Source organism: Lontra canadensis, unplaced genomic scaffold (assembly GCF_010015895.1).
Source record: "Lontra canadensis isolate GAN:19392208 unplaced genomic scaffold, GSC_riverotter_1.0 scaffold4, whole genome shotgun sequence".
NCBI classification, from domain to species: domain Eukaryota; kingdom Metazoa; phylum Chordata; class Mammalia; order Carnivora; family Mustelidae; genus Lontra; species Lontra canadensis.
In genome coordinates this window covers 32,672,709-32,682,524 of record NW_022630998.1, presented here as the reverse complement: position 1 = coordinate 32,682,524, position 9,816 = coordinate 32,672,709, and the positions used below count along the sequence as shown (strand labels likewise).

Genomic DNA, 9,816 nt, shown 5'->3' with positions numbered 1-9,816 from the left:
AACTTATCCAATGAACAGCATCATTACAGCAACTGAAAGCAATTGACACAATTTTTCCAGTTTCTCAAATCACAATAGCACGAGAATGTAGGTTCTTTACACCCACAAACATTAACTCATCACCTGAGTACTGTTTATAACAATTAATAATCATTAAAGTCAACTTATTTATATGCCCTCAGTCCTTCAAGTATATTCACATCTCTCCCATCGTTCAGATAAACTTGCTTCGATTCTGTTCAGGATAAAAATCAGAGTGACCGCAACTCTATCTCTTCCATCAGACTACACTTCAAGAAGAACTTTGGGCCACAAACCAATTTGAAGCAGCTGGCAAACATGGTTTGGCTGGGCCAGCTGAAGAAGGAAACTCTGAGGGCCCTGCCACTGCCAACAAATGTCCTTTCCTTTCTGTTTCCCTAAGCTTCTTTCTGCAGGGTAAGCCTGCCAACAAAGGCCAGCCAAGGAACAGGAGCCTTGTCAGCTGGACCGTGACATACCCTGAGGCCAGTTCTCAAGTCACATATCTGGCTGCCCAAAGCAGCAAGACTCCGGCAGGAAGAAAACACAATGAAACTAGCATCCCAGCTTTTGATGGGACTCTTCTCGAGGTCTTTCCTAAAGCCACTCTCGGCTTACTGCCCTGTGTCACCATGCCAGCCACTGCCACAGTTCCTGCCGGGGGCTCCCACACACAGCCCAGTCCCTCAACCTGTCCCTGACCTACAGAGCTCCCAGGCTGACGGGCTTAACAGGGGCTGTGTGTGACGGCTTTCCATTCTGTGACGCCAGAGGACCTTTCAAACTGCCAAGCTCGAAGAGCTTCTGGCCTAAAATAAGAAATTGGATAAAGTTTGCAAAACAAGGCTCTCACTCATACACCAGTGCCTTCCAAAACGGAATCTCAAACATGAGAAATAAGGCAAGATTCTAGAAGAATTCGTCCACTGAAGTTGTCTCCCCACTTGTGCTCCTGGGAGGAGGGCAAAGGAGCAGAAATGAAGAATCTAATTCTCCAGGTCAGCATTTTGGCACACTGAGACCCGATTCTGCCCAACTCGGCAGGATAAACAAAGGACAGGCCAAGTATCTCTATTCTCAGACCCTCTGTGCCAGAGAGCTCGAGAGGACCCTCTCCACCCTTACAGGGCACTCACAGGAGCCTCCACACCGCATCTCCACTGGGGTCCCTGACGGACTTTCCACTGAGAAAACTCTTCCCTGACTGAGGACAGACATCAACACTGAACATGAGTATCTTCTTGGGCAGCTGCATAAAGTCAAATCTCTTACGAGGATTACTTTACAAGTTTGTATTTTTGGAAATCTCCGTGGATGTTGCTTATGGCTTAATTAAATACCCACCTCCCCACTACCCATCCCCCAACCCCCAACCCCCCATCGTTTCTTTTAAGTATATTTGGCCACTTTGACAACTTGTACAATAGGCCTTATCTGGTCAGCCCAGTTTGAGGTGCTGCTTGGAATCCTCACCTCAGCAAATTTACTCCAAAAACCACAGTGAGTATTATCATTCACATTCCAGATCCAGGAAACAAGAGCCCTTATGCTTTTATAACTTCAAAGGCCTCAAGGTGGAAAAGAAACTGGCTGACTTTCACAAAAAAAAAGAGAGGTGCCGTGGGCTTCGGTCAAGAAGCGACTTTTCAGGTAAGGTCCTAGAGTACTGTTAAAATTAATAGTAGAAACAAGTAAGAACGATATCCTTCCACCGTCCAGGCAAAGAAAACATCATGGATATTGTTCTATAATCATGTGAACAACACCACAAACAGGAGTCATGATTATTGCCGGAACTCGGATCAGGAACGAATAGCACAGTGGGGGAACCACACGGTAATGACGGCAAATTGTGCTTTTTCACATTATAGCAAAGACAGCGAGGCCAGACAGGATGGGGGACCTCTGGGAAGGGCAAGGGTAGAGAGTGAAGTTGTGATTCCCAGCACCACAGCCTCAAAGGGAAACGTCTGGGGACCAGGAGGAAACAGCACAAGGGTGGAGTTCAAAGCAGGTGTTTCCTCTTGTACCCTATAAATACCAAGTAGCTGGGGGCAGCAGGACAAGTGCTGGCTGCAGAGCCCGCTGCAGACGAGGGTCCCGGCTAAGGTGCGTGACAGGGGTCTGCATTCTGTAAGGGGTTGAGGGCTTGAGATTTTGGCAAGTTTTTCTATTCCAAGGATAAGAATGACAAGGGCAGATTTATCCCTGTCGTGCCCCAAACTCTGTTTTGGTGAAAAAACAAAACAAAAAAACATACAGAAGGAAAATACTAGCCTAATTTCTATTCCAGTTTTTAGGGCTAAGACACACACTGAATATATTATCCCTCAGGATCAGCTTGGTTGATTTGAATTTCAATTTTTTTGGAGTAAAATGGTTCTTTATCTTGATTTTCCAAATTAAAAAGTCAATCAGGTGATTTTTTTTCCCCCCTGAAAGCCTTTTTCAGCCAGAGGATGCCAGCTTTTCACAAAGCACCAGTCACAGCTCAGACCCCTGGGACACTTCTTCAAAGCACGTCACTTCCAACCTGCAGGCCGGCTCAGGTCCTCCTCACACGGAGAACTGCCGAGAGGGACAGCAGAGGGGAGCGACCAGGGTCGCCAGGTATAAGAGCACACACATCCAGCAAGAGGCCATCTTGACCCAGAAGATGGACCAGCTTCCGCTGAAGAAGGTTTCGATGTTGGCACTTTCATAGCTGTGGAAACAAGAGCCAACTGTTGTCAGAGCAAGAAGAGAACGGGCAGAGGGGAGGTCTCTTCCAGAAGGGGTCTCCCTGTTCCCATAGTCTCCAGTCTTTCTGTTGTTCTGTTTTATTTTGTTTTTCCTAACAGCTCGATTCAGATACGACTCACACTATTTAAAGTGTACACCATTTCCCCACCTCCTCCCAGCCCCTGGCATTCACTGATCTACTTTACTTTCTGTCTCTCTGGATTCGCCTATTCCGGATATTTCATATAAATGGAATCATGTGGCCTCTTGTGACTGGTTTTTAAGACTTATTCATGTTGTAGCATGGATCAATACTTGATTCCTTTTTATTGCTGAGTATTATTCTACTGTATGGAGATAACGTATTTTGTTTATCCATTCATCAGCTAATAGCCATTTGGGAGGTTTCTACTTTTTGTCTGTGATAAGTGATGCTACTATCAACGTGTGTGTAGAAGTTTCTGTGTGGCCACACTTCTTCTTCCTGTTGGGAATATACCTGGGATTCGAACAGCCAGATCCTACCATAACTGTGTTTAACATTTTGAGGAACTGCCAAAGTGTTTTCCAAAGTGGCTGCACCGTGTTTACGATCCTAGCAGGAGTTTTTGTAAAAGATTCTAATTTTTCCCATATTCTTGACAACATCTGTTATTTTCTGCCTTATTAATTATAGGCCCCTCCATCAAGCTTGCCATGCCAAAACTTGCCAGGAATTACCAAAGCATTAGATGCATTGGGGATGCATTAGAAGCTTCCTCCTCCTCTCTTCTTCCTAGGATATTCTGGAAAAAATCTCCCCGATGAAGCCTTCTGCTGGCCCCAGCATCCCCAAGCCCCACCTGGTATTCCTCATTCCTCTTCCTCTTTTTTCTCCCTAATAGTCAGTGCCATCTGCCTACTGCATTTGGATCACAGGCTGTCTCCTCCACTAGATTATAAGCCAGCCATTTATAAAGGGGCAGCACGTAGGAACCGCTTGGATAGTTGCTGCGTGAATGGATAAAATAAAGCACAATGAGCCTAAATGTCTATTCCATGCGTATTCTGAGTTATAACACAAAACTGGTTCAGTGAAAAATGATCCAAAAAGGATTAAAAAGAATTTCTATGTAGTGACAGGGAAAGTGAGGTCCATCATGGATTACCAACTTTAAAAAACAAAACAAAGCAAAAGAAAAAAAAAAAAGCTCAAGGGGAAACACATATAATTGTATCTATGCTTTAAAGATTGCACAGGCTTGGGGGCTTCTGGGAGACTCAGTTGTTAAGGGGCTGCCTTTGGCTCAGGTCAGGATCCCTGGGTCCTGGGATCGAGCCCCACATCAGGCTCCCTGCTGGGCAGGAAGCCTGCTTCTCCCTCTCCCACTGCTTGCATTCGCCCTCTCGCTGTCTGTCAAATAAATAAATAAAATATTTTTTAAAAATCACGCAAGCTTGTAAATGCACAGAAAAGGAATGAAGGAATATGCGCTACCGTAGCACGGGTTGTGGGGCATGAGGATCAGGAAGTCCCAGGATTAAAAGCATGTCTGCAGACTGTTGAGACCCAGGACTGTTTCCGTGTAGGTGAGCACAGCAGGACTTGGAGAAGAGTTAAATGACTCCAGGAGATTGGATCCCAGCACTTAAAGAATAGGACTTAACTTGATTGTCTAACAACTGTCCCTTCTTAAATGTCTAAGACAATGGGCCACTCACTTGAACCAGCTGGTGACGGTCATCATCACATAGAGGGAAGCCAAAAAGAACACGAAGTGGAAATAGGAGTAGCTATACACGGTGCCTCTCTTCTCATCATAAATGACCCGCGGTCCCTCCTTCACGTTCTGCTGCTCTTCAGTGTCTGTGAGGCACAAAGCCAGCGCAAGCTCATTGAGTGGACACATGCACGCCTGCTGCCCCCGCAGAGCCACGCTCACTCATTTCCACCCCAGGGGCTGGTGAGTAGAGAAAGATGGCAGAAGCCATGTGTAGCCTCAGGCGATTACATCCACACCCTCTGTGCAGAACCCTCACCCACCCCCAGGACCATTCTGCACAGGGTAAGTTTCCCAACCTCACATTCATTTGAACAGAGCAGAAGAGAGCCCATATAAATGGAAAACCCATGCTCAGCTCAGAGGGAAGTGAAAGGGCATGACAAGTGTTTTCGAGCCCCAGGATACTCCAGTCCAAGAAAGAAAGAAGTTAAAGCAGAGAAATTTTCAAAATTTTCATTTCTTTGGAAAATGTACTCCCTCCTCTAAGTCTCATTTAGAATTTACCTTACATATGAGCCGGCCAGAATACCAACATGAATACACCCAGTGATCGATCACTCAGAAAGAATGTGAAAGTAGAGCAACAGTATACCAGCTCTGGAAGAAAACCTTCCTCTTACCATTCAAGTTATCCGGGTGTGAATCCCAAACACCTACAGACTAGAGCATGGGAGGGAGGTTGTCTACTTACCCTCTCCATCAGGGCCGAAGCAAAAGCAACAGCGGGCTACCTGCAAGGGCAAAACCCAACAGCGTCAGGTGGCGTTTCTACCGTCAGGAAGGCACGAAGGCCATCCCTGTGCGGTGTCAAGCCCTCTGTGCGAACCCGCGGCCAGGCTCAGAAATGCGCTCATGGACCCCTTTCAAAGGATCTAAGCATCTGTTCTTCCCAAGTGCTTCAGTGCTGGTGACAGGAAACAGACACGGAGGTGAGCCACCCAGGTCCCCTTCAGCGGTGCTCACTTAGTGCTCGCTCAGCTCCCTGGGAGTGTTGGGCACAGCCTCTAGACGGCAGCTCCCAGGTGTTCCCTCCGCCACAGGGCCAGCCTTCTCGGGCAACCCACGCTGAACTGGCTGCTCGAGGCAGGGAGGTAGAGGTGCAGCCACTGACCCTTGGCGACAGCTCTGATGGGTCATATCTGCTCTGGGGCACTGAAGGGGTCAACAGAGGCTTTGTCCCACCTCTGGGGCCTTTTAACTTCGCCCAATCTTGCCTCCTTCCCTTCCACCAATGTTGATCCCTAAGGGACACCTGCACCTCAACTCTGCCTTGGCAGCTGCTTCTGGAAAACTCGGCCTGAAACACAAGGTGAACAAGACTGGTCCCCCCCTCACAGAGCTCATTCCTGGTGACGATTTGCTGTACTTGCTAGGTCTGGGAGACGGTGGATCTGGCAGAATCAGAAACGGTCAAGCTAAGAGGTCTGGAAGCAGGAGGTCTGCCTACATTGCGGAAGAAATCGGGCTGCTCAACTACCTGTCTCTACAGAGGCAGAGGTGCTGGGGACCGGGTTGGATGGAGGGAATACTTTCCTTTGAAGAGTCTCTGGCACCTTTAAATTTTGTACCATGTTTCTGACCTAGTCAAAACAATAAACTAATAAAAAACTGGATTACGAAAAATTAATACATGATTTCAGAAAGACTCTGGTAACCAGAGTAAGAAACATTACACGTTGGGGCACCTGGGTGGCTCAGTCGGTTGGGTGTCTGCCTTCGACTCAGGTCATGATCTTAGGGTCCTGGGATCGAGCCTTGCACTGGGATCTCTGCTCAGCGGGGAATCAGGATCCTTGCTTCTCCCTCTGCCCTTCCCCCACTCATGGTTTTTCTCTCTCTTTCTCAAATAAAATCTTAAACAAACAAATAAAAAGGAACATTCCACATAGCAAGACCAGCTGGGAAGTACTAGGTCCTTGGCACTTTCAGGCTGAAAGTATTTGTACTGGAAAGAACAGAGAGCCAGGGACAAGGACCTAGGAGCTCCAGCCTATATGCCGCAAGGCCAAACCCCGGTTTCCCTACTACATCAGGGACACTTCTAATAGAGGGAATGGACCTGACAGAATCTTGGATCAGGTGACACAGTCTAAGATCCACTAATCACGCAAGGGGCTCAAGACATGGTATCCTGGGGTCCTAGTTCTTCTGAAACTTAACTTAGCATAAGAACCTACTAACTCTCTCTTTCAAAGGTATATCCTGTGAAACTTGATACAAGGAGAGCAAACCAACTTCCGTTTTGCATGCTCTCCAGTTCAAGAGAAAACACTGGGACACTTGCCTTAGCACGAGAAGGAAAACATCCTCTTCAGTCTAACTTGGGGACGTGCTATTCTTCAGGCTTGCGCTCTGCACAATAGGGATATTGAAGCCATTGTGCACAACCCCAGCAGGTGGTCACCCGGCCGTGGTGAGAACAAACGCGTCCCTTCTAGAGACCCTTCTCTTCTGTGTAGGAAGCAGTAACCTATTCAGACTCAGCAGAGCCTTCTCCTTTTTTAAGGGACAGAAAGAGCCGTTGAATGCTGCTGGCAGCCTGACAACCCTTCATAATGTTCACTGTCTCCAGGTCAGGTGCAGGAGAGACCGTCCCCACAGCCCCAGCTGCAGAGAAGAGTGTCCGTATCTGGACACATACCAGGGCTCCTCCATCCGGGGAAAGCTCTGAGGACACGGCAAGGGCGGGTGGAGGGCTGGGGGTCAGGCGGGGTCTGCAGCAGGGCTGGAAGCCGGCACTGAGCTCTCGCAGCAGAGTTCAGGAACATGGACTCAGGAGCCAGGGTGCCCAGGTCACAGTGCCAGCAAATCAGAAGCTTAAGTAACTTTTCTGTCTCTCCCTTCTGTTTAAACAGAGTTTATAAAGCCCTCACTGGGTTTTTACAGGGTTGAAACGCAATCACAAATATAGTGCTTAGAATAGCGCCTGGCACGTAACAAGTGCTGTGAAGTCTCAGCCATTATTGGAACCCTGTGTTCCTTCCATCCCTGGGGTCAGCCTTTTCCCGGCTGCCTCCACGGGATTAGCCCTTTTCTGACCTCGATGGATGTTCCAAGGGCCTCCGCAAAAGACTGTGGCACAAGTAAGGAAGTGACAGGCTTCCTGCTGACCAAAAGACATCTACTGCTAAGCCCCCTGATTCTCTGGACCTCTACTGCTCCCAGGTCCTTACCCAGAAATGCCCACCTGACCGAACCGACGCAATGAGACAAGCTAACGTGTAGACAACACTCAGCAGTGTGGCAGGGAGGGATGCTCGTTCCTTCCCTTCTATGTTATACCTGTCTGTGGCCTTCATACATAGCATGACCGTAAGGTTATGTGTAATAGCTGTTCTGGAGAAGAATGAACTAGAAGTTAATACACACACGCACACACACACACACTCCATTATGATGGGAGGAAAACACAGAGAGCAGCTCAACAAAGCAACCCAGAGGGGGAGCAAGGCCACACTAGAGGCTGATTCTGTTGGATGAAAATCAAAGATTCATTTTAATCCCATCATCTCTACATTATTTTTTTCTGTACAAAAATTGTGTTCTTTCCTGAGGAGAAAAATGGGATCATGGAATGCAGATCAATAAAGACACAAACACAAAGAAAGAGCCTTCCTGAAAAATGGGTCTTCTGAAATGAAGTAGGGCAAGGGAGGGAAATGAACTTACTTCCAGTTCCGGAGCTGCGTATCGCCCCTGCAGAGCATCAGAACTTGACCTTGTTGTTGATGTCAAGCTAAGAAACAAACACACACATTATATTCCGTCCGAGGAAGGGCAGAGCCCCCTGGCCAGTGCTCTCATGAGAGGCTCACGGTATCCAGCTCTGGCTACTTAAAAAGAATTGTCTATTTCAATATTCCACTTTACTCCAAAACTGACAGACCAATTCTACAGTTGTCTTTTTACACAGACTGCATTAGATCATTCTAAGCAAGAGAAGTTTGTCAATAAAGAGATAAGGTATCTTTTGGTCCTATTATCTTGATTTTCACCTCTCCTCCCTCAAACACCAAGCCAAAAGGATTTTCTGATTTCCATTTTATCTTTCTACAACTTTTGATTAGTCTCACTTAGAAGGGATCAAAACCAATGAAAGAACCCAGAGATGGCATTAAAACAAAAAAGGCAAAGGCATGAAAAGCAAAGGTCACAGTTATTTACTATGATAATCAGCCTTTGGCAGAACAAGGTTTTCTGTTCAGAAATTCAACAGACTAGCTATCAGTGTGATTAGGAAAAAAAAAAAAATTCTTCTCGCTACTCTCCCTATACCCAGAGAGTAAAATATTATAAAATCTGGCTTATAGGGGTGAAAGAGGTATTTCTTTTGGGGGGAAAAAGGGAACATTTTAAGCAAACAGAAATATATATAACACTCAGGGTTCCAGCTAACTCTGTAAGTTCATTTAGCAAATATTTACCGAAGGCCTGCCGTGTGTCAGGCCCTGTTCCAAGCCCTGGGGACTCAGTGAAAAAGACAACAGTCTCTAACCTCTTGCGTCCTCTGTCCCAGCCTGGGGGTAGGTGGGGGTGTGGCCATGGGAGAAGCAGGAATTAGCAGACTCGTTTCAACCAAATAAACCCCATGAGGCAACACTGCCTTCTCTGCTCATTCTCATCCTCCTTCTCAAAGACAGAAGAGATCAATGAAATGCAAATAAACAATAAAAAGCCTTCCGCACAAAAAGGTCCTCTGGGATCCAAGCACACTGCTTCCTTTGTGGGCCACTAAGTCCAATAGCATCACTTTCACTTCTGCGCGAAACAGATGGGATGCTGATCGAGGCCCAACCGCTCCTGCTTCCTGACTTCAAGCCTTGTCAGAGGAATTTTGGAGATACTTTCCGATGGCGGTACACCCAAGAAACACATTCCCCTCGCTCCTGCATGTAAAAGCGTGCTGTATTTTCTGCATGTGAGTTATGATTTAATAGTGTATCATTTCTGTGGAGGAAAATGTAACTTCTTAGAAAGAGATCAATTTTTTCTGCAATTTTCACCTAAAGGATGGTATTCTTTCTTTAAAAGCATTAGAATAAATACTGTACTTTTGCAAATTCTTTGGAATTAAATGGTTTCAAGAACAACAAAGCTTTTGATTCTGGCACCTCTGCCAACTTACTTCCATCATCAGAGAGCACTGAATGGGGAAGCTTTTGTTCTTTTTTCTAAATACCTATATTCAATTACTCAGCAATCAAAAAGCAGGATCTTGCCATTTGCAACAATGTGGATGAAACTAGAGCATATTATGCTAAGCGAAATAAATCAGAAAAGACAATTATCATATGATCTCACTCATTACTGG

The 9,816-nt window shown here is 46.4% G+C and overlaps 1 protein-coding gene across 1 annotated transcript in view; it reads right to left on the bottom strand.

The window, feature by feature from the left end:
- Positions 1-2,483: 2,483 nt before the first annotated feature.
- SERINC5 (serine incorporator 5) overlaps positions 2,484-9,816 on the bottom strand; it is a 102,542-nt gene continuing 95,209 nt past the window's right edge. The window contains exons 9-12 of the mRNA XM_032847719.1: positions 8,175-8,241; positions 5,197-5,236; positions 4,444-4,588; positions 2,484-2,725 (exon numbers count right to left, since the gene is read on the bottom strand). Coding sequence (XP_032703610.1) covers positions 2,578-2,725; positions 4,444-4,588; positions 5,197-5,236; positions 8,175-8,241 — 400 coding nt within the window. The 3' untranslated portion in view covers positions 2,484-2,577. The remainder of the gene's footprint in view (positions 2,726-4,443; positions 4,589-5,196; positions 5,237-8,174; positions 8,242-9,816) is intronic.